Source organism: Carassius gibelio, chromosome B2, assembly GCF_023724105.1.
Source record: "Carassius gibelio isolate Cgi1373 ecotype wild population from Czech Republic chromosome B2, carGib1.2-hapl.c, whole genome shotgun sequence".
Lineage (NCBI taxonomy): Eukaryota > Metazoa > Chordata > Actinopteri > Cypriniformes > Cyprinidae > Carassius > Carassius gibelio.
In genome coordinates, this window is record NC_068397.1 from 1,019,467 (window position 1) to 1,043,547 (window position 24,081).

The window sequence follows — 24,081 nt, forward strand, 5'->3', positions numbered from 1 at the left end:
GTTGGCCTGGTTACTTTCTATCGGCTCTGTGGACTCACAGATAGGCTTATTGGGAGCTGATGCAGACGAGGCTTTAATGAACATGGCCTTACAGTACACCTCTCGCCAGCTCTTATCCTTGAAGCGGAATTACTATCTGTCGGGGGACACCTACGACCGCTGTGACAGGGCTGGATTATTGCGGCCCAAGCGGTATATTCATCGGAGCACAGGACGAAGCTACATCTCTTCCTCGTCATCTTCCATCCCAGTTTTGAACTGCCGACGAAGGACTACAAGACTGTCATCCTCCGGGGTTGATCTTACTAACTTTTCTGCTCTGCCGTATGAGCGGCAGTTCTGTGATGCGCCGTCTACAAGCCCTTTAAAAGCCGCGTTACTGAACGCGTGCTCTGTGAACAACAAAGCTCTATTACTGGCGGATTTTATCATGGACAATAAGCTGGACTTGTTTTTCATCACGGAAACATGGCACAAACAGGACGATGGTTTTCTTTTTAATCAGCTGACTCCAGCGGGCTTTGGACTCATTGACGTTTCACGAACTACAGGTAGAGGTGGTGGTATTATAGTTCTTTACAAACTGCAATACAAGATTCACCCTGTGTCCATTCCTCTGCTCTCCATTCTGCCATGGTCACTATCTACCGACCTCCTAAACTGAATAAGGACTTTCTGTCTGAGTTTGCTGATCTTCTTTCTATATTGACTGTCAGATTTAAGAGAATTTTGATTCTGGGATTTTAACTTGCATGTAGATCAGAAAGCCTGTCTCTTGGCCAAGGATTTTCTATCACTCTTGGACTGTTTTAATTTTTAATCAGTTTGTAAATGTCCCCACTCACTGTAAAGGACACACGTTAGATTTAATTATTGCAAATGACTCATCTCTTTCTAATCTCTCTGTTGTGGATGCTGGACTTTCTGATCATCTAGCTATCTTTTTTAATATTGAGACATTTCAGTCTAGTAGAGAGACTTCACGAACTATTTCTTTCCGTAAATGGCAATCAATTGATCATGCTACCTTTGCAAACTCGATTGTCTCTTCTTTAGTTGACATGTCTTCTGCTCCTCTTGAGGATAAAATTTTAGCATTCAATAATGTCCTTACAGCCAACTTGGACATCTTTGCACCCATAAAAACACGTAATGTTTCATTTGCACAGTCAGCCCCCTGGTATAATGGTGACTTGAGTATACAGAAGGCTGTGTGTCGGAAATTAGAGCGAAAATGGCGTCACTCTGGTTTAAATGTGTTCCACCAGGCATGGAAAGATTGCTTGTCAAACTACAGAGTAGCCATTGAAACTGCAAGATCTGCCTATTTCTCAAACATTATTGATAAAAATCAAAGCAATCCCAGGAAGCTCTTTCATACAATTAACAGTCTGCTTAAGGCAGATGGTGTCAGTTCTATGACTTTATCTGACGGGCTGTGTAATGAGTTTCTCAAATCTTTCAGTGACAACATTTACAATATTCGCACAAATATCCATTCCTTGCAGTCTGCAGATCTACCAGTTAATACTCCTAGGTTCTCTGGCATTCCTTTATCCAAATTTACTTTATTACAACCTGAGATGCTCTGCAACCACGTTTCTGGTATGAAAGCTACCACTTGCATACTTGATCCCATGCCTGGTAGCCTGTTTAAATCCTGTTTCGGTCCTTTATGTCCCTCAGTTCTTGCTATAATAAATGACTCTTTGTCAACAGGGGAGGTGCCAGCAGCACTTAAAACTGCTGCGGTTACTCCTGTTTAAAAAAAGCAAAACTCTGATGTGAAAAATTATCAAATTATCGCCCAATCTCAAATCTATCATTTCTGTCTAAAATCTTGGAGGGTGTGGTTGCAGCTCAATTAAACAAACACTTAATTGAAATTAAACTATTTGAGCAAAATCAATCAGGTTTTCGAAAATTACACAGCACTGAGACTGCGTTGGTGAAAGTCGCTAATGACTTACTAATTGCCTCCGACTCCGGCTCCACGTCCATTCTCATTCTCTTGGATCTCAGTTCAGCCTTCGACACTATTGACCATGCCCTACTAATTAAACGCCTCGAACATGTATTTGGCTTGTCAGAGACTGTTCTTGACTGGTTCAAGTCCTATTTCACTGACCGTAGCCAATTTGTTTTTATGGGTGGTTATAGGTCCAAGGTTGGTTCTGTTCATACGGGTGTTCCACAAGGTTCAGTCTTGGGTCCTCTACTCTTTAGTATGTACATCTTTCCACTTGGTCAATTACTACAATCTCTAAACCTTAACTATCACTTTTATGCTGATGATACACAGATTTATATCCATACTAGACCGGGTCAGCAAGTGAACGTTGGGCATCTTTCTAACTGTATTGCTGAGATAAAGATTTGGATGTCCAATAATTTTCTGTCTCTAAACGGCTCAAAAACAGAAGTCATGCTCCTTGGATCTCCACATCAACTGCGAAAGGTTGGGTCTCCTACTCTGTCTGTTGATGGCGTTGCACTGGAGTTTAAGTCCAAATTAAAGAATTTGGGTGTCATATTTGACGCCACACTGTCATTTGAGCCTTTTGTCCAGAATACAGTTAAGACATCGTTTTATCACCTCAGAAATATAGACCGGCTACGTCCTATGTTATCCTTTTCGGTAGCTGAGAAGTTGATTAACTCTTTTGTCTTTTCGCGCATTGACTACTGCAATGGTCTTCTAGCTGGGGTATCTAAATCATCACTGCATAAATTGCAATATCTTCAAAATTCAGCTGCTAGAGTACTATCTGGGGTCAAGACCAGGGACCATATAACTCCAGTCTTGGAGTCCATGCACTGGCTACCTGTTTGGTACCGTATTGATTTTAAAATCCTTATGCTGACCTATAAATCTCTGCACAATCTGGCACCTGAGTATTTGACTGACTTATTAATCCCCTACACACCACGTCACAATCAGTGCTCCTCTCAGAGTGGTCTATTGGTTGTTCCGAAGACACGGCTTCATACGTGGGGTGACCGAGCATTCTCTGTCTATGCTCCTAAGCTCTGGAATTCTCTCCCGGCCGACATCAGGGAAGCAAATTTATTAGTGACTTTTAAAACTCTTCTTAAAACATTTTATTTTAGGATTGCTTTTACATGAACTTGATTTTATGCGTTTATTTTCTTGTACTTACATTGTGTTTATTCATTTGGAGTTATGCTTGTATGTAAAGTGCTTTGAGAAAGCTACTTTTAAAGGCGCTATACAAAATAAATATATTATTATTATTATTATTACAATAGTTTAATAAACCCAAAACATTTTACTCATTATTGTTGAGTAAACAATACATTTATAGTTTACATTTATAGTTTTTTTAATTACATTTTAATGATTTTCAAAAGGTCTGTGGTTACAGCATGGTCTCTGGTCTGCATGAAAGGAAGAATTATATTTTTAATGGGCCACAAAATATCTTACATGTAAAAAAGATTACCAGTTTAGAATATGAAGATATTATGGCGTTTAAAAATTGTAAGGAAAATCTGGTGTATAGGGTTTAGAATCTATAGATCACAGACTACTGCGTGAGAGGTACAATTTATGTATAAAAATAGTGCAGAGTGACATAACTGACGGAGCTCCTCCATGACCAGCAGTTTTATTTCCTCACACTCCCATTCTACGTGACGGGAAACTGTGCGTGCACATGGCAGTATGTCTTCCACTGCACGTTACTTCCATATTTGGCTCCAATGTCGAGCAGCTCCTGTGCTACGTTTCCCCTCTACTACAGCAAAGGGTCTGAGATCTTGGCTGTACATGCAAGCAATTTTGTCGGTCAGACGAGACTTGACTTTCCGACCAGTTCTGTGAACATAATAGACATGTCATTACTTCTGACTTTGTGCTGTAAATAATTTTTTGCCACAGCGGCTGTTAGCTACCTTCATCACTGCTCTTTGAATTCCGGCGGGAAGCCATGACACAAAGCACTGATGGCTTCTCGGATGGCTGGGTCGTGTAGTTATTTTTTAATTGCGTTACATTGTAGGCGTATTAAAAGGAAACTACCAAATGGTGCATTTACTTTTTTCTTTTTTTGTCGTCTTTGCTATTGGTTGATTCCAGCTCCCGTCTGCTCCCGTTAACCATTTATTCTGTACCGTCCAAATCCCCTGATTAATAGCAAAGATGACTCCCATCCTGCAGGAATCCCACGGGAATCCCGTGACCCGTGGGATTCCCGAAAAAATGTCAGCCTCTAATCTAGAGATACAGCTTTTTAAGTCCAAGATGGTCCACTGGCTGGGGGCTGTAGCAATCTTCCTTTCAAGAAATGGGGAGGGGGTGTTTGGGTGGGGGCAGCAGGCCGGATGGCTCCCGGCCTGAGTTGGGTGGTGGGGGTATGTGGCAGGGGCGCGTGGCCCGCGGAAGGCTGTGGGGATGATCGGTGATAAGGAGGCCAAGTGAACCATGACTAACACCTTCCTTTAATTTCAGTGATTGATGGAGAGATGAGATATAAGCATCCTGCATACCTGGGAGTGGGAGAGAGAACCATGTGTGGAACTGAGGAGGCAGAGGGCCTAACAGCACTTTTGTTTTGATTTTGTTTGATTTTGGTTATTATACAGAGCGAATAAAAAAAGTTTTTGTTCTGTTGCTGTCATTCTATTGCACTGCGGAAGCTTCTGTCATGAAAACAAATTCCTTGTATGTGTAAACATACCTGGCAATAAAGTACATTCTGATTCCATTTTATTACACATAACTTAATATATGAACTTATTCTCTTGTTGTCTTTGTATGTATGGATTACTTGGGTTGTTATCGATATCTGGTGCAAATTTCATGTCAACAGCAACTTATGAAATATATTTACAGGGAAAAATAGTGACGTGTTCTGATCAAGCAAGATCAAACATAACTGACTGTGTTTACGAGAATACATGCAGAGACAATTATTTTGAGATAATATGTGCATAGTACGTGCTTTGAACGAGCGAGTGCATGCAAGCTCCGAATGCCCACGAATGGTTCGGTAAGATTTAGAAACAAGTGCAAACGATCAACTAAGATCCGTTTCACTCCTTCAAAAGACTGAATTCAGTCTCATTCTCACATTCACAATAAAACATTAGTCTGAATGACCACTGAGGAACGCGATATCTTTGTTGTACTATCCTTTCATCTGTTAAGAGTGATTTGCGATGTCAGTGCTGCTCAGTGCATTTGTTGGATGTGGACAAGCTGTTGTTGAAAGTCTCAAAGTCTCAAATCACTGATACAGTGTATTTTTGTCAGACATCTAAGATATGTTTGAAGGATAGCCTGAATGAAGCCATGATTGGTGATTTAACACTGTATGTCTCGCTTCTGCTGAGCTTGTGTCCGCACTGATACCAAGGGCTCTTCATCAAACATGGTCTAAGCAAAAACACTGAACAATCACTCTGTGATATGTTTTTATGTAAGCTGTTTGGAATATTGCCTCCCTTACAAAGAGAACAAGTGGCCAATTAATCATGCTAGGACAATTGGAGAGTATTGAGGAGATTTGAGGAAGAGAAAAGGAAGAGAACAGCTGCAAATAAGACAGCTGGTCACAATGATCTCTGTATAAAGTGTAAACTGGCATCTGTCGGCATCTTGGCTTTCTGGTCTCCACCAATAAAGTGTAATTTTGTCTTGACTGATACTTCAAAGAGAGAGACAAGTCACTCCACAACATTGACTGTTGAGTTTGATCTGAAGAAGCAAACTAAACAGAAACTTTATAACATGATTATAAGTGATATTCAACACTGTCAACCTTGGACCATCCTGAGAAATACCGTAACTCCAGCTTCTACAGCATCTCTGTTTGATTCAGTCACATTTCATTCCTGTGTCCACCCACAGCCACTTACTGAGAGCACTGCATTATCAGCTCCGTGTCAGATTAATAACCACCTCTCTGTGATAAACTAACGAGTGATTAGATAAGTGGTTATTTCTGAGACTGACCAGTACATTCTCCAGTGACAGCACACACCGCTGCGACATATTTATAGAGGCACGTCAACCTGGAATGAGATTCAACAAACCACAGCAAGAATTCATCAGACAAACTTTATTAACATCTCTTTAGGCAACAATTAAAAACACACACACACACACACAGGACCACACATGCTAACCAGTCCTCACAGAGAACCAGCTTCACCTGCAGTAACTCCATGGTGGAGCCAGACTGTTTGTGCTGCTTTTATCACTGCATCAAATGATCTAATTATGGAACACAGATGCAGATAATTCCCATAAACACAATCTACCAAGAGCAGCACAAATTAGTGTGGCAAATGAGCATAGCCGATGATAATCAGGTGTGTGACACAGACACAAATAATACATTTTAACATGCTTCATTGCTTTAAATAATAGCACCAATACCAATAAACTGACAAGAGCAAACCTTAGTAAATCACGCTGAATGATTGATTTAAGTCCTGTTCTCTCATAAACGCTGGCTCTGAAAGGGAAACTCCTACAAATGCATGAGCAATAATATCAGCCACAAAAATAAATGTTCACGTCTTTTCATCACTAATGTAACACTGCCTTTAGTCAATCCTGAAACCTGATGTTTAATGCCAAAAGAGGGTATGTAAGCTGTTAGTAAATCTGGCACTAATCTTTATATGTCAGACAATTTTACAGATATTGAGTTCAGAACAGTATGAGGAGCAGGCAAATATGGAGCATACAGACAGAATTTTGGCCAAAAATTTGAACAGAAGAAATGCTGTATGATCCAGGTTTGTAAAGGCTGTCTAATAATGATGTCCATCCAGACAACTCAGGTTTACAGATTAGACACAGAATGATAACGTCCAACACATTCACTCAGATCCACAAACACACACAAGTCCAGAAACACACACATGCATCATTCATGCTGTCTCTGCACTAAAGAGATCATTCAAATAGTATCTAGAAAATGCTACTACTAATGAAAAATAATTATTGATCATTGTTGAAAACTATTTGGATGCCTTTACAATAAATATGACACCAAAGCTGACATTTTTTTCCAGAAAATTTCCATGGGTGTCCTAGAATCAGCCCGCTTGACCTGAAGCCCAGTTTCAACATCCTTAATTTACAGAAGACAGAAATAAACATAGCATCACTATCTATTACTATATAGAGCATTATAGATGCATTTATGTTTGAATCTCAGCTATTTCCACCACTGTATGCAGAAGATCTACACTTCGACAGCTGCTCATGATGCAAACACATGTACAGTATCTGCCTCGTCCTACAGTCCGTTTCTGGTCACCCTTCTAGAAACTACAAAAACCCTTTACTTGAGAAAACAGAACTGAATAAATTATAATTTTTTATTTATTTAATTTATTATTTACATTTGTATTTATGTTTTTCTATATTTTAGGTGCTGCTTTTTCATGTATAATTTGGCCAGTTTTAGAATTCATTATTTGTTTTTCTTCTTCTCTACACTGTGTTAGCTTTGGCCCTTTCCTCTTGTACTGATCATGCAGACAGTGTTGTGTGAGCTGGAGCGGTCTCTTTACCCGTGATCAGGGGCCGGCCCGGATGAACTCGCTCAGGTATCACTGCGGTGTAAAGGTCCTCGGTGAAGCCCGGCCTGCAGACGCCCGCTGAGCCCAACTGCAAGACCAGAACACACACATCAACACACCTCAGCACCATCTCAGCTTTGAAGACAAACAGATTTAACAATATTAGACCAGTGCTCCTGTTTCTGGTTAAAGCATTAAATAAATTAATACGTGAATAGTGGATCTCCTTCAGACCAGCAAACTAGTATTTACTGTATAATTGACCGAATGACTAACTGATAACAGCAGTCAGGTATTATTTTCATCATTTTGCTTTGGTAACAGAATCTTTGTTTTCATGTGAGAATAATTTAGCCTTGTTAACTGATAAAAAATCTTGCTTGAAATTGTGATAAACTTTATGTTTGAATTTTCAGAGAGCAATGAAAGTAAAGGTACATTTTCTCACTACAGATCTACTCTAGAAACAGTAAACTTGATAAGCCTAATAAATGTTATGCGTATTCTTTGGAGGCCCGAAATGTTTCGCATTAAAGTGAAAGAACTGATTTTGTGGTAAAGTGTAAATAAGATGTAAGTCGCGCACTCTTCTGATAATCGCAGATATAACCGATATTTCCATGAGTTCATGAAAGGAACTGCTGCGCGTTCTGTGTCGGTAAGGGCTCGATCGTCACGGAAGAGCCCCGTGTGTTTCTGCGTGTGCGGCGTTACCTGCGCAGCCTCCAGCAGCAGCGCGAGCAGCAGAGCCCGGATCAGGATCCGCAGCATCGGGGCCGTGTTCGCGCTCATCACGGATCTCTGTGGAAGACTGCAGCAGTGCTGTGTTAGAACTGAAGCTGAAGCTGAAGCTCCCTCACAATCACTCAGTCTCTCTCTAACTCTCCCTGCTGGACACACCGGTCACTCATCATCATCATCATCATCATCATCATCATCACGACACAGATCGAGCGCGCAGGCTTTCATTTCACGCGCTCTATAAAAAAATAAAATAAAACGTTTCACATAATTACAATATTAAAAAATAAAATAAAAACATGTCATATAAAGAATATATGTTGAATTTATTGATTTTCTTTTTTGCACAATGAACAAGTAGGCTAACTCGTTTCTAATGATCTAATTCTCATTTGTAATGATTGCCATGATTTTTCTGCCCAAATTCATTAGAAAAGTCAGAGGTAGAAACCAGACCAGACCCCCAGCAGGAAGTGAACTAACAGGAAGTTAGAATCAAACACAATATTGAAATGAACAGAATGAAAGTAAGTTCATGGGTTTCTCTGACAGATCTGCTCTAATGCAGGACAATCTGGGTTTTAAAGAACAAAACGTCCAGCTTTTGAGTGGACTATATCTATATTGAATATAGTGGTGTAGATTCTAATTTAAGGTTTCATGCAACAATAAAACTAAGACATTATTTTATGTTCACTATGGAACAAATTCAAGATCGTAACAGCCTTCACAGGTCATGAAGCCCTCGCAGATCTTGTTCTGCTCTTCTCTGCATTTTCAGAGCTGCGACACTTTGTAACAGAAATGCTATTCTCGAATGTGAACATAATTAACTCCTCAATCAAACTATAGCTGTGCTAAATATATGAGCCATCCATGCGGAGTAGAAAACCAGAATAACATTTAAACTCTAGAGGAACTAGAGCTAGAGGAACCTAAAAGCAATCTTCAGTGGGAACTTAATCAAACCCAGGGGATCTTTGTCTCAGATGCTGCTTGTGGAGTGAAAGCATTCTGGTGTAGCAATTAAACTGAAGATGAGATCTCCATCACTTGGCACTGGCAGCAGCTCTGGATGTCTGGACTATTTTACTGCCGTTGTCAGACACTCAGAGCCTCCAGTGATGACCAGAGGAACCGCACAGAGATGGAGACCTTGGTTTGAAGTGTGATCCCATACATCCACAGTCCATCGGCTCTGAGGAACTCAACATTACTGATGTTCTTTAAATGTTTAAAATGTCCAGTTTTTTTTTTTTTTTTTTTCATGAATTAAGAAAGTTTTTTTCTTGTGTATGTGAATGTTACAGGAACATTCCCTTCTATCATCTTGAAAACCGACACTGCCGCATCCGAGCCGGAATCGGCCCGACACTAAAGTGTACAGAACGCCGGACGTGGCCCGGATTCATTTTTAATATTTACTTTACTGTTCACTAAACTTTCACTTAAAATTGATACGCAGCCAAAATGTTTACTTACTCTAACCCGAACTCATCTCATTATGATAAATGCATTTTAAGAGTAAATAACTCACTGTATTAAGTTGCCATGAGAAAAATCTATTTACAAAAAAAAAAAAGAAGAAAAAGTTATACATATAAAACATAACATTCAGCGAAATTACCCTTGCATTTACTTATACTTGGAAACTTAAATGTAACGCGTATAAACAATAAACACTCAGGTGACAATTTACAATTTACAAAAAGGTTTTATTTGTTAACATTAGTTAACTACACAACATGACCTAAACATGGCAAATACTTAACATTAACCTTAGTTTACTGTAGTTTAGATATTAACTTATATTTATATTAACCTATATTTGTAACTTTTACTAATACATTGTTAAGAACAAAAGTTGTGCCTGTTGACATTATTTAATGGATCAGAGCTTACATGAAAGTATCTACAAAGTATCTTCTTTTGAGATCTGAAGAAAAACAAAATTCAAAGGTTTGGTAAAACGTAAATGACAGAATTCTGGGTAACTACACACTGAAGTAAATTAATACAGTTACTGCAGAAAATAACATGGTGAAATGGTCAATGCAAATATTTTACTTCAATTTATTTTCTCATCGGCTGTAATGCTCGCTGCTAGTTTAGTCAGAAGTATAATAAAGATGATGTCCACTGTCTTAGACACCTGTGAACACAGAGCAGTGCATGAACTCTCCTGAAATGTAAGCGAGAGTAGGCGGCTGTATAGAGGAGGAGTGAACAAAGCACAGGCGAGCCGGACAGATCTCTCTTCTCGTAGTGGACACCTGTGAGATCAAAGATGGATATCACGGGATTCACGCTTGGGCACAGTGTTGCTAATAAACTGGATGTAATTCCAGTTCTGTTGCTTTTATATGAAAATAAATAAAATGAACAAGACACCCATTTAATTACATACCAAAGACGTGTTTATCAATATTTTATTTTCTTTAATACAGACAAATGTGTTATTATTTATTAGATAAAAAAAAAAAATAATACATAACCCAAAGAGCTTGCACTGTCAGATAGTTTGGGAATATTCACACATAACATATACACATAAAACATGATATTAGAGCTTTAAAAGAGAACATTACATGTGTCGTCATCAAGTCGTTTCCCATTGTGCTTTTGGTCAGCGCAGTCGGTGGAGGCAGGGCCGTTTGAAGGAATTTGGGGGCCCCAAGCAAAATGGACATAGAGGCCCCCCGACCCCCGCACGCACGCAAAGCCTACAGGAACCACAGCATAGCCATACAGTTTAAATACTGCTTGAAAAAATAGTTTGGTGGAAATTCAATAGTGATTCGCACTGTTTTTTTTCTAATAATATGACAGCACACACTTATCAGTTTAAACTCTGGGCTGTGCAGGATATCAGCTATAATTATAGAGCTTGTGGTACCTTGGCTATATAGAGGAAACATCAGCACAGAGAAGTGATGCATCTGTTGATGTTGAGGATGAAGTTGATGGTTTAGCTGGGAAAATAATTGAAAAAATAAATAAATCTGAAATTACCTGTGAAGTATGTTTTACCATTTCACTGTTAGCATACTGAAAGAGGTCACTATTAACAGCTCAGGGGTGCGTTTCCCAAAACCATAGCTGCTAACTAACTTAGATGGTAGACACTTTATAATAACAATCATTAATAGATGATAAACTGATAGTTAATTAACATTTAGTTAATTGTCATTTAATTGTTAGCAAACAGTATTTTTACTTATTATAAAGTTTACTGAAAACTTAAAGATATGTTAGCATTTCCATATTTTGATATTAGAAGGGAAGGGATGCAGGCAGCTGCTTTCACTACCACTGCTTAAAAACATCCCAAACTAATGTTTGATGCACAGAATTTATTGTGGAATAGCCACTTTCATCTAGGGCTGTAGCTATCGAATATTTTTGTAATAGAGTATTCTACCAAAAATTCCATCGATTAATCAATTAATTGGATAAAATGTGTTTTTGCTCAGTTAAAGTGCAATATTAATTATGCAAGAGAAAATAAGACTTCTGGGTCTCTTAAAATGAGCAACTAGTTTCCTTTTTTAGAATTTTTTATTTTTTTTTAAATGCATAGAATGCAATGGATACATCAAAAATAAACATTGAATTATTATCCATTGTTTCCCTGTCTGTACTTGTACTGTGAACAATTACAATAAAGTTGAAAGATGACTTAAGTGCATTTAAGTCCCATTCGGTTGGGGTTTTAAATAAAGCATTTTCTGAGATGCACATTAAGCATTAAACACCAAACATAAATTTATCTTTTAATTATTGAAAATTAAGCAAACTTTTTGGTAAACAAAGGGGATTTAATATTAAAAATAAAACATGGAATACATTTTGTGTGATTAAACCTTAGAAAAAATAACGTTTTAACGTCAGAGCAGTTCTGGAGATGTTGTTCATGTGTTCACGTTCTTATTTAGTGAGACCGCAGATGCTGAAATTACCGTGAGCGTCACGCGCGCTTTAGTGTCTGTAATAAAGGAAGACTTCTGCTCCCATTAGACACGCAGAACATGCAGGATTCATATTTAAACAGACTGTTCCGGCTTAATATTTACAGATATTAATCCATATCGTGAATGATCGTTGATGTAAGTGCAATGACCTATTTTTAATTCATTCATTCAAAATTTGGCAAATAACGTGTCATTCTGCGTTAAACTGTAAATTCTGTTTTTATGACTGGATTCTGCGATTCCATCCGCGTTTTCTGCATCGCGGAAATCATAGGACCCTAGTTGTGGTATAGTTACCAGCTTTATCTTGCAATGGACAAACGCCACGACGTTCTCTTTACGTTTGCCTCAAATCAAAACACTGCTGACTCCATGCAGTATGCGATTTCTGTTCTGCGTCTTCTTTATCCCGTTAAAAAAAACATGTTTACAGTAACCATATTCCTTCCGTTCGAAAAAAAAGTTGTACTAACTGTTCGTTACAAGCAGCATTTGCCATCAGGCAGGTAAATAACATAAACATATTTTTGCTAGCCTAAGTTACCTGCTGCAAAATTACACCATTTGTACAAGACTGAAAAGTAGAGCTATTTTATCCAGTGTAATTTATCACTTAACACTATCTTGTTTTTTTCTTATCCTCCTCTTCCTTTCTCTTCTTTCTATTCTGGCTTCCTAAAGCATAATTCCGCTTCATGACTGCCGAGGAGGTTTTGTATTTTGCCGGCAGCAGAGATCACGTGGTTGGCTGGCTGCTTGTCAGCGACTCCAGAGAGGGGCCCCCTTGAGGGGGATCGCGATAACAGTGTCATTACACGTTACTGCATTGACGATCAAAGGAGCGCCCACAGTGTCGTTGCATTTTAATCTTAACCAGTCGTTGTCTTGGGGCCCCAGGCCAGCTCGGGGCCCCAAGCAATTGCTTGGCTTGCCTGCCTTGTTGCGACGGGCCTGGGTGGAGGGCAACTGCGCCCGACCGCAGAATCCGACACGTGCAACTTGCGCTCGTGAGAGATTTTTGACATAGCCTACGTCAGCATGACATCAGAGCAAGGCGGACGTCACTCGGACACATTTCTAACCGGCATGCATCTAGCGCTGTTCACCGGTGATCGGTTCTGCGCAGATTTTGCTCATCTCAAACAGGCCTAAGCTGATACACGTGAGCACGCACTGAAGCGCGTTTAAAATAGGCTACATACAAGCGTATAAAACATTGACCTGCTGCCTTACATAAATGTAGATTTGCAGTTGTTGTAAATATTAGAGAATGTTCTGTTCTATGAAGCATTTTTTTTTACGTAGATAATGTATTTTTGACAATTAATTAACTAACACTGTAAAGGTCTGAAGTCATGTTTAAAACAGTTTTATGTTAATTATTACTATATTAATGTAACTATCTACTGAAGTGAGCGAGTCATTGCCAGAAGTGGCCTGGACTCTACAGCCAGACTCGGCCCGATTACTACATGCTGTCTGGGACTGGGGCTGGACAAACACTCGTCATTTCTGTTCCCATCACTTCTAAAATGAAGGCATTTCAAGAATGGTGTTTTAAGAATGTTTTTGTTCAACATTACAAGAACATCAATCAAGTAAAAATAACATCATAAAGACATTACAAGAACATAATGAGAACGTTTTTGCTCAATGTTACGACAATGTATTTTAACTATGAAAACTTTCTTAGACTGTTCCAGAAACATTATGTCAGGTTAATAGTGTATCTTCAGGACTACACAAGTCAAGTCAAGTCACCTATATTTATATAAGCACTTTAAACAAAACAGATTGCGACAGCTGACTTTTCTGTATTCTCTATCTATTCTATCTATTTGTTTTCTTTGTATGTGTGTATGTATATATATATATATATATATATATATATATATAGGGCTGGTAAATTAATTAATTAATTATGGAGAAAAATGATGCATTAAAATTATTAACGCATTTGATGCACTTGGCCTGCCCCAGACATATGTGGATCATCTGCCATGTCATACAGTCGATAGATGAATAATATGAGGCAGGACAACAACTTACTGCGTGATGGAGCCTAGAGAATATCCCTAAAATTCAAGATATGCGACTAAACATGAAAATATTTCAAATAAATAAACAGTGATATGTGTCGTGTTTAAATAATTTCTAATTTGGATTTTATGTTTCTAAATGAAACATGGCTAGAGGACAGCTGCAGTGCAACAATCCTAAATGATGCAGCGCCTCCTAACTTCACTTACATGAGTGTCTGCAGGACTGTTAGAAGAGGTGGAGGTGTAGCTGCTCTATTAAAAGATGTCTAAAAAATGCAAGCAAGTGTCATTTGCTCAGTACTTGTCTTTTGAATATCTAGGGATTGTGCTGAACGGTGCTCCACGCATTCTGTTTATTATTATTTACAGGCCTCCAAAATACTCTCCAGCCTTTGTTGAAGAGGTCACAGGAATGTTATCAATGATTTCCTCAGAGTTTGACTGTTTTGCTATTGCAGAGGATTTTAATATTCACATAGATAATGCAAAAAACAAAACTACAAAAGAAATGATAACGGTTCTAAACACTTTTGACCTGATTCAGCATGTGCATGGACCCACACACAAAGGTGGACACACTCTGGATCTAATCATCAGTAGGGGTCTAAACATTTCATCCACTGTTATTAAGGACGTAGCACTATCTGATCACTTCTGTATTTTCTTTAATATATTGATCTCTGCTACCACTGAATCTAGATCTGTCTCTGTCAGAAGGAGATGAATAAACGAGAACACAAGTGTACTATTTATGGAGGCTATATCTTTAACACCAAGCATTTCTGCAGACTCTGTTGATATTCTCCTTGATTCCTTCAACTCAAAAGTTAAGAATGTTATTGATGATATTGCTCCAATAATAGTCAGTAAGAAAACAGACAGAAATCAGTTTGGAGAAGATCAACAGCAGTTCAGACTATGAAAAGACAATGCAGAAAAGCAGAGTGGATGTGGAGGAAGACGAAACTTGAAATTCACTATAGCATCTATAAAGAGAGCCTTCATACTTTTAAATTGAAACTAGCCACAGCTAGACAGAATTTCTTCTCAAACCTTATAAACAGTAACTTAAACAACACTCATACTCTTTTTGCCACTGGTGAGAGACTGACAAACCCCCCAAGTCAGATTCCCAGTGAAATTGTCATGGCAGTGATCCAATGAGGCACGGAGACAGAACCAATTGCAGGTAAGTTGTTTATTTAGGGATAATCCAAAGGGGTAAACAGTCCAGGCAGGGGTCAAAACCAAACATAATCCAAATCCAACATAAACAAGACACGAAGACAAAGCAAGGCAAGGCAAGACAAGGCAAGGCAAGAGTTGACGGACATGAGTAATACACGACATTAAACAAGGACTCCGTAACACAGACTAAGACAGACTGGGTATAAATAGACAGAAGGATAATGAGGGAACAAGAGAAAGGTGGGGGACAATCAATTACACAACAAGGAGGAAGGTGACCAAATAAGGGAACAGGAAGTGATCTGGTGACAGACACCATGAGAAAGGAGGACATCTAGTGGAACTCCAGGGAACAACAACCCAAACACTGTGACAGTACCCCCCCTCTACGGAGCGGCTCCCAGACGCTCCATGACAAGACACAACACAGAGACCAGGAGGGAGGAGGACAGGTGGAGGCTCAGGGGGAGGGATGGAGGGACGGAAAAGAAAAACATGGGGAACAAACACCAGAAATGTAAACATAAAACAGGGAGACCAGGAGGGAGGAGGACCGGAGGAGGTTCAGGGGGAGGGACGGAGGGCCAGACTAACTGAGGGGAACAGGCAGAAACAACAAAAACCAAAAATACAAAACAGAAGTCCATGAAGGACATAATGTGGCGCCCACCAGGGCGGAGCCGAAGACCACCACAGCCATGTGGTCAAAGCCAGAGCTGTCCAGGGCGGAGCGGAAGGCCACCACAACTGTGTGGTCAGGGCGGAAGCCCCCCAGGGCGGAGCAGAAGACCACCACATCCTCGTGGTCGCCGCCAGAGTCCCCCAGGGTGGAGCGGATGACCACCACATCTTTGTGGTCAAGGCCGGAGTCCACCAGGGCGGAGCGCAAGACCACCACAGCCATGTGATCGAAGCCAGAGCCCTCCAGGGCGGAGCGGAAGACCACCACATCTTTGTGGTCGAGGCTGGAGTCCACCAGGGCGGAGCGGAAGACCACCACAGCCATGTGGTCAGGGTGAGGGCCCCCCAGATCAAAGCAGAAGACCACCACAGCCATGTGGTCAGGACGAGAGCTCCCCAAGGCGGAGCTGACCTCTGTGCGGCCGGACCAACGGGACTACGAAACTCCGGTAATCCCCTGGTGTCTTTACTGGACTCCAGAAGATCTGTGATTTGACCTGACTCTGGAGGGTCAGCGGTGACTAGCCCTGACTCTGGAGGGTCCACTGGCACCTGACTCGACTCCGAAGGGTCCACTGGAACCTGCCTCGACTCCTGAGAGTCCACCTGAACCTGCCTCAACTCCTGAGAGTCCACCGAAACCTGACTCTACTCCGGAGAGTCCACCGGAACCTGACTCGACTCCGGAGAGTCCACCGTAACCTGACTCGACTCCGGAGAGTCCACCGTAACCTGACTCGACTCCGGAGAGTCCACCGGAACCTGACTCGACTCCGGAGAGTCCACGGGAATCTGACTCGACTCCGGAGAGTCCACCAGAACCTGACTCGACTCTGGAGAGTCCACCGGAACCTGACCCGACTCCGGAGAGTCCACCTGAACTGGACCAGACTGAGGACTGTCTGTGAAGACCTGAGGTGCCTCGGCTTCGGGCACTGCCTCTGGAACGGTCTCGGGCACTGCCTCGGTCACGGCATCGGGAGCGGCCTCAGGCACTGCATCGGGAATGGCCTCGGGCACCACCTCGGCCTCTGGAACAGCCTCGGGCACTACCTCGGCATCGGGCACCACCTCAGCCTCCGGAACAGCATCGGGCACCGCCTCGGTATCGGGCACCAGCACGGCCTCTGGAACAGCATCCGAAGTGCACACACACAGAGCAGTGAACACACACACACTGTGAACACACACCCGGAGCAGTGGGCAGCCATTTATGCTGCGGCGCCCGGGGAGCAGTTGGGGGTTCGATGCCTTGCTCAAGGGCACCTAAGTCGTGGTATTGATGGTGGAGAGAGAACTGTACATGCACTCCCCCCACCCACAATTCCTGCCAGCCGGCCTGGGAGTCCGACTCTCTAACCATTAGGCCACGACTCCCCAAAAATCCATGTCCAAACTGATTGCACTGTATTTTACTTTATTTTATGTAAAATCATTTTCTATTTTTAACTGTTTTAAATTAATTTTAAATAAGTCATTTTTTTTTAATAATTTTCAAAGTTTTAAAATTGCTTTTTTTATTTTTGTTATTATTTTTCTTCATGATTATTTTACTTTCTTTTATGTAAAGCACTTTGAATTAGCATTGTGTTTCAAGAAATTTCATTTCTTAATCCACATTTTGAATGAATTTGGTGAACCAACTGGGGCATGCTCCAGGAAATCCCTAATATGTACAAAAGAAATTGAATAAAAAAGACAGACTTTTAATTATGACATTCAAAAAGAACATTAAGACAATAAAACAATGTTAATCTGTGTTCTTAAAACCACCTTGGGTATTTAAATATTCAATTATATTTATAATCCATTGCTAATCGACATAGCCTGTGATTAGATGGAAGTTATTTCTAACATTTGTTTTGTTGGACAACACGTTTAGAAATGCTTCTCATTGCAAGTCATTACAGCGGGGATGCATTTCCTCATCCCAGCGCACAGACTCACAGACACACACAAACAGAGCCAGCTTGGAGATAAATAAAAGGCACAGAAATTATTTAAATGCTCCTGTACTCAGGGTGATGATGTTGGAGGTGGTGGAGCATGTAGGGATGACTGACTGCGCAAGGGACTCATGACGGGAAATCCCATCTGGGCCAGCATCTTTCCTGACGTTCACACACTTCAGAGCTCGACGAACCTCATCCTGCGATACACGCCACTGTGGTTTTCCACTGTGCACGTCGGCAGACTGTTTGTATTGCCAGAGCGGTTTGCTTTGAAACATGCATAAAGAGACAGGAGGAGGAAGAGAAGGAGGTGAGGAGACGCCAGAGACAGCAGGAGGAAGAGGAGGAGGTGAAGAGACGCCAGAGACAGCGGGAGGAAGAGGAGGTGAAGAGACAGCAGGAGGAAGAGGAGGAGGTGAGGAGATGCCAGAAAAAAGGAGGAGGAAGAGGAGGAGGTGAGGAGACGCCAGAGACAGCAGGAGGAAGAGGAGGATGTGAAAAGATGCCAGAGACAGCAGGAGGAAGAGGAGGTGAAGAGACGCCAGAGACAGCAGGAGGAAAAGGAGGAGGTGAAGAGACGCCAGAAACAAGAGGAGGAAGAGGTGAGGAGACGCCAGAGACAGGAGGAAGAGGAGGGGGTGAGGAGATGCCAGAGACAGCAGGAGGAAGAGAAGGAGGTGAAGAGACGCCAAAGACAGCAGGAGGAAGAGGAGGTGAGGAGATGCCAGAGACAGCAGGAGGAAGAGGAGGAGGTGAAGAGACACCAGAGACAGCGGGAGGAAGAGGAGGTGAAGAGACAGCAGGAGGAAGAGGAGGAGGTGAGGAGATGCCAGAAAAAAGGAGGAGGAAGAGGAGGAGGTGAGCAGATGCCAGAGGCAGCAGGAGAAAGACATGAGGAGACACCAGAGACAGCAGGAGGAAGAGGAGGAGGTGAGGAGACGCCAGAGACAGCAGGAGGAAGAGGAGGATGTGAAAAGACGCCAGAGACAGCAGGAGGAAGAGGAGGAGGTGAAGAGACGCCAGAGACAGAAGGTGGAAGAGGAGGAGGTGAAAAGATGCCAGAGACAGCAGGAGGAAGAGGTGAAGAGACACCAGAGACAGCAGGAAGAAGAGGAGGAGGTGAGGAGATGCCAGAGACAGCAGGGGGAAGAGGAGGTGAAAAGACGCCAGAGACAGCAGGAGGAAGAGGAGGTGAGGAGACACCAGAGACAGCAAGAGGAAGAGGTGAGGAGGTGAAGAGACGCCAGAAACAAGAGGAGGAAGAGGTGAGGAGACGCCAGAGACAGGAGGAGGAAGAGAAGGAGGTGAAGAGACGCCAAAGACAGCAGGAGGAAGATGAGGTGAGGAGACGCCAGAGACAGCAAGAGGAAGAGAAGGAGGTGAAGAGATGCCAAAGACAGCTGGAAGAAGAGAGGGAGGTGAGGAGATGCCAGAGACAGCAGGAGGAAGAGAAGGAGGTGAGGAGACGCCAGAGACAGCAGGAGGAAGAGAAGGAGGTGAAGAGACACCAAAGACAACAGGAGGAAGAGAGGGAGGTGAGGAGATGCCAGAGACAGCAGGAGGAAGAGAAGGAGGTGAGGAGACGCCAGAGATACTTGACACTTGAGCTGTATTCTGAACCAACCAGCTGACCATTCAGTAGAAGATCAAAAACTAGCTGCTTATTCCAATAAATGCAATCTGAATTTCAAAAGAAAATATTAATGGCCATTTAAGTTTAAGCAAAGCAAGGAAAAGTGGAAGAAACAATATATATAGAGGGTTGATATCCGTTCAAGATTTATTGTGTTATTGCCCCCTTTGCAATGCCTACATACAAGAAATGAGCAGAAAGGCAGAAATATGTAGATGGGGTGCACAAGATCCACATAAACAGAACAGAATCTCAGATAAAAGGAGCTTTTATTCATGTTGCAAGGGAACATGCAAAACTCACACGCACAGATGCAATTTCATCTCATCAGGTTTCAATCTTCAAACTGCTTAGAATCAGTTACATAGAAATGTCAAATTCTACAATATTTACAGCTTTTATCTGGTTACATAAAGAGACAGTAAAGTTTGTGAGACATTATTATTTTCAAAGGGCCGTGACGGGAGTGCAGAAACTATTCACACCGAACACAGAAATACAGATATATACATGTGAACATTCATGAGCTCAAATCAACTGAGCAGAAGTGCTCTCAAACATTTCTTTAAATTAAAACCTAAACCGGATAAAAGATAAGCAGTTAAGTGCACTGCATTATACTCTCTTAAATATCTGATGATCATATTTACTGAATGCAATTGTATGGATCATATTATTGCTAGATCTGACAGTAATGTAGCATAAATTAATCTTAATTTCCCTCAGTTCATACAGACTTCGAATAATTTCGGAGACCAATAAATATTTAAATATTAAAGAGTGAAACTTGTGAAATTATGTCACCGTTCACCGAGAATCATGGGATTATTATTCAAAGAAAGCGAAGCCGTTTTTCATTATGACCGTCTGTACTGTGACTTTAATTTCTGTAAAATTAGCACATGGAGCTCCTCTGAAGTAGACGAATATCTCAATCTACTGCATTATTCTGGAAAACAAAGACTAGATTTCAGGCTAAAACTGCATTAAAACAGCGTCACAATGCAGAACATCTGGGCTTCACTGTCTTCAGGTAAAGAATGATTCCTGTGATTTCTGGCCTGTTCCTGACAGGTCTGAAAGACAGACTCTTCTCTGAGATGAAGTAGGTGATGTGTGATGCTCCGAGCCGAGACTGAGCTCAGTCAGTGAATCAGTGGTGCTCCGGATCAAGACTCCTTCTGTTCCTCAGAGCTCAAAGACCATCCACCCTGCTGGAGCTCATCTACTTTACAGAAAACAAACAGATGCAATCAAGATCTTTTCATTAGGGCTGTCAGTTTAATGTGTACATTTAGTGTACATATTGTTCCTATAGCTCAATTGGTAGAGCATTGTGCTATTAAGCGCAAGTTTGGGGTTTGATTCCCCAGGAATACATGATAAAATTGATAGTCTGAATGCACTGTAAGTCGCTTTGGATAAAAGCGTCTGCTAAATGCATAAACTTAACTTAAACTTACATTTGGTGTATTATGTAAAAGCATGATCTGTTAAAATGATTGACTCTCCCCATTCAGACCTGTCCCGTCATCTTGCACTGATTCAGTTACTGTTGATCAGGACTGTGTCTATTACAGTGCCGTTTAGATGAGCCTAAAGTGAGTCAATGATTCATTGTTTCCATAATGAATCAGCTGAATGATTCATTGACACATTTAGACAGTGATTCACCGCCACATACTGGCACTTTTAGTTTCAGATTTCATTTTAATGTACAGTTGATGAATACTGATTTGCTATCATTATTTATACAGAGCTGAATCCAAATATTTTGCTTCTGGGGCGATGGGATGGAGAGGAACCTGTGGATCAGAGGAGACACACAGCACTCATGAACAGATCCAGAGTCAGAGCAGCTGGAGTGATGCTGGAGCGGAGCACATACCGGTGTCTGCGGTGCTCTGGAGCTGTCATTTGTCTGCATTTATCATCAAGTTTGTTAATAAAGTCTGTTTATGTTTGATATTCACTGCATAATCATCTAGGCTGCTTTAGGAAGCGTCTGCAAATTTAACTCACAGTACAAAACGAAGTTCAATAATTCATTCAAATTAATGTTAGCACTGCAGGGCTGAAATCAGTAGTTATACAAGCTTTTACATTAACTGTAACAGTTCTGTCTTTGCAAGGTTGAGTTGAAGGTGATGGTCCTTCATCCAGCAAGAAATGTGTGTGAGACAAGCTGAGATTCGAGGAGCTACCATCAGATCATCAGGATGGAATGAGAGCAGAGTGTCATCAGCAGCAGTATGAAAATAATTTTCCCTGTGAGACCTCCGTTTATCTTCTGAACACAGTTTAAGATATTTTAGATTTAGTCCGAGAGCTCTCAGTCCCTCCATTGAAGCTGTGTGTACGGTCTACTGTCCATGTCCAGAAAGGTTAGAAAAACATCATCACAGTAGTCCATGTGATATCAGAGGGTCCGTTAGAATATTCTGAAGCATCGAAAATACATTTTGGTCCAAAAATAGCAAAAACTACTTCATCATTGTCTTCTCTTCCGGTCTGTTGTGAGCGCATACACTGCAGTTTGTGATATCCGGTTCATGAACGAATCATTCGATGTAACTGGATCTTCTTGAACCAGTCCACCAAATCGAACTGAATCGTTTTAAACGGTTCGCGTCTCCAATAAGTATTAATCCACAAATAACTTAAGCTGTTAACTTGTTTAATGTGTCTGACACTCCCTCTGAGTTCAAACAAACCAATATCCCGGAGTAATTCATTTACTCAAACAGTACACTGACTGAACTGCTGTGAAGAGAGAACTGAAGATGAACACCGAGCCAAGCCAGATAATGACTTTATACTAGAGTATTGTAAAGGGTTTCTAGTATTCAGAGGGTGCCAACACTGATGTTAGAGCGCCTCGTGAACGAGTGCAGTATAAAGATAGATTCGCTTTCACTTGACACTCTTCTACATAGTTGACAGTCCTAAAGATATCTTTCTTTCTTTATTTATGTGTCCTAAGGGCAACTGATTTTGCATCAAGACCAGCACACAAAAAGACAATTTACAATACATTAAAAATGACATTAAAATGTAAAAAATACAGAGGACACCACAAGACCAAACAACTATCTGATTCCATCTACTCCCCACCTGCCCATATTTAGCAAAGAGATAGAAGTGGGAATAAATGAATGTTTATAACAGAAGGAAATCTTAACCGAGATCCTGAAGGTAGAGAGGATGGGAAGGAACCGTTAAGATGATTGGGCTTTTCTAAGGTCGGTCGGATGACTCTTACTACTAGTGTTAACTATTTCCACCAATGCAGTCTTTGCCTTCACATCAAGACCATAGCAGCATAACAGAGCAAATGTTAAAACAGACTCAATATAAGATTATAAAACAGAGTCATCAATAATCTATCAACATTAATGACAGTCTCCGTAGACAGTACAGACGTTACTGGCCCCTTTTACAAATCTTCTGCACATTTACATTAAAACTCCCAAATACTTGTATGATTCCACAACCTCAACCTCCTGATCTTTAATAGTTGTTCTCTTTATATCACCTAAACTCAATATGCATCTCTTTAGTTTTTAACACATTTATTTGCAGGAATGCATTATCACACCACTGAACAAAATCATCTACCACAAGTTCATGGTCATTTTATATCGACATTATAAACAGGAAAGTTTTGAAGCGCTATCACATCGCTCTGAGTAAGGGACCGGATAACAATGCCACCAAACGTCCGATGTGTTTTACATAAAATGACTTTTAACATTAAATAAGCTGTAAAGCTTGTATAACTATTGATTTTACTATAGCCCTGCAGTGCTAACATTAATTTGAATGAATTATCAATCTTTGTTTTGTACTGTGAGGTAAATTTGCAGACGATTCCTAAAGCAGCCTAGACGATTATGCAGCAAAAACACACATAAACTGACTTTATTAACAAACTTGATGATAAATGCAGAAATGAGCTAAAGCTAACAAATCATCCACAATCCCTCTCCAAACACATTCAGATTCCTGACATCTTGTGTGCTTGAATCAGTAATAACAAGCTCTTCTCACCGTGAAGCATGACAATATCATTTTATTTAACTTTAAGATAAAGACTTTTTTGTGTCAAAGCAGTTAAATCATGTTCTAATCATTCACATAACCTGATGTTCTCTTAATGCTTTACGCTGTATTTAAACACATTAGATTTTAGTTGATTAAATTTACTGTAGATTTAGTCAACTAAAACTAGACTAAGACTAAAAACAATTCAGATCACTAAAATAAGACTAAAACTAAAAATGGCATTCTAGTCCAAAGACTATGACTTAAAC

The 24,081-nt window shown here is 40.8% G+C and overlaps 2 protein-coding genes across 5 annotated transcripts in view; both read right to left on the bottom strand.

Annotated features, from left to right (window-relative positions):
* zmp:0000000625 (cadherin-2) overlaps positions 1–8,445 on the bottom strand; it is a 124,962-nt gene extending 116,517 nt beyond the window's left edge. The window contains exons 1-2 of the mRNA XM_052547486.1: positions 8,275–8,445; positions 7,552–7,648 (exon numbers count right to left, since the gene is read on the bottom strand). Of these exons, the coding sequence (XP_052403446.1) occupies positions 7,552–7,648; positions 8,275–8,352 (175 nt within the window). The 5' untranslated portion in view covers positions 8,353–8,445. The remainder of the gene's footprint in view (positions 1–7,551; positions 7,649–8,274) is intronic.
* Positions 8,446–20,020: 11,575 nt separating this feature from the next.
* The window catches only part of LOC127950460 (EF-hand calcium-binding domain-containing protein 14), a 15,236-nt gene continuing 11,175 nt past the window's right edge, over positions 20,021–24,081 (bottom strand). For 2 of the 4 annotated variants that reach the window (XM_052547540.1, XM_052547541.1), the window contains one exon: positions 20,021–20,993. In XM_052547540.1, coding sequence (XP_052403500.1) covers position 20,993 — 1 coding nt within the window. In that variant the 3' untranslated portion in view covers positions 20,021–20,992. Of the gene's footprint in view, positions 20,997–24,081 lie in introns of all 4 variants that reach the window. The other 2 variants (XM_052547539.1, XM_052547542.1) reach the window with 1 other exon arrangement.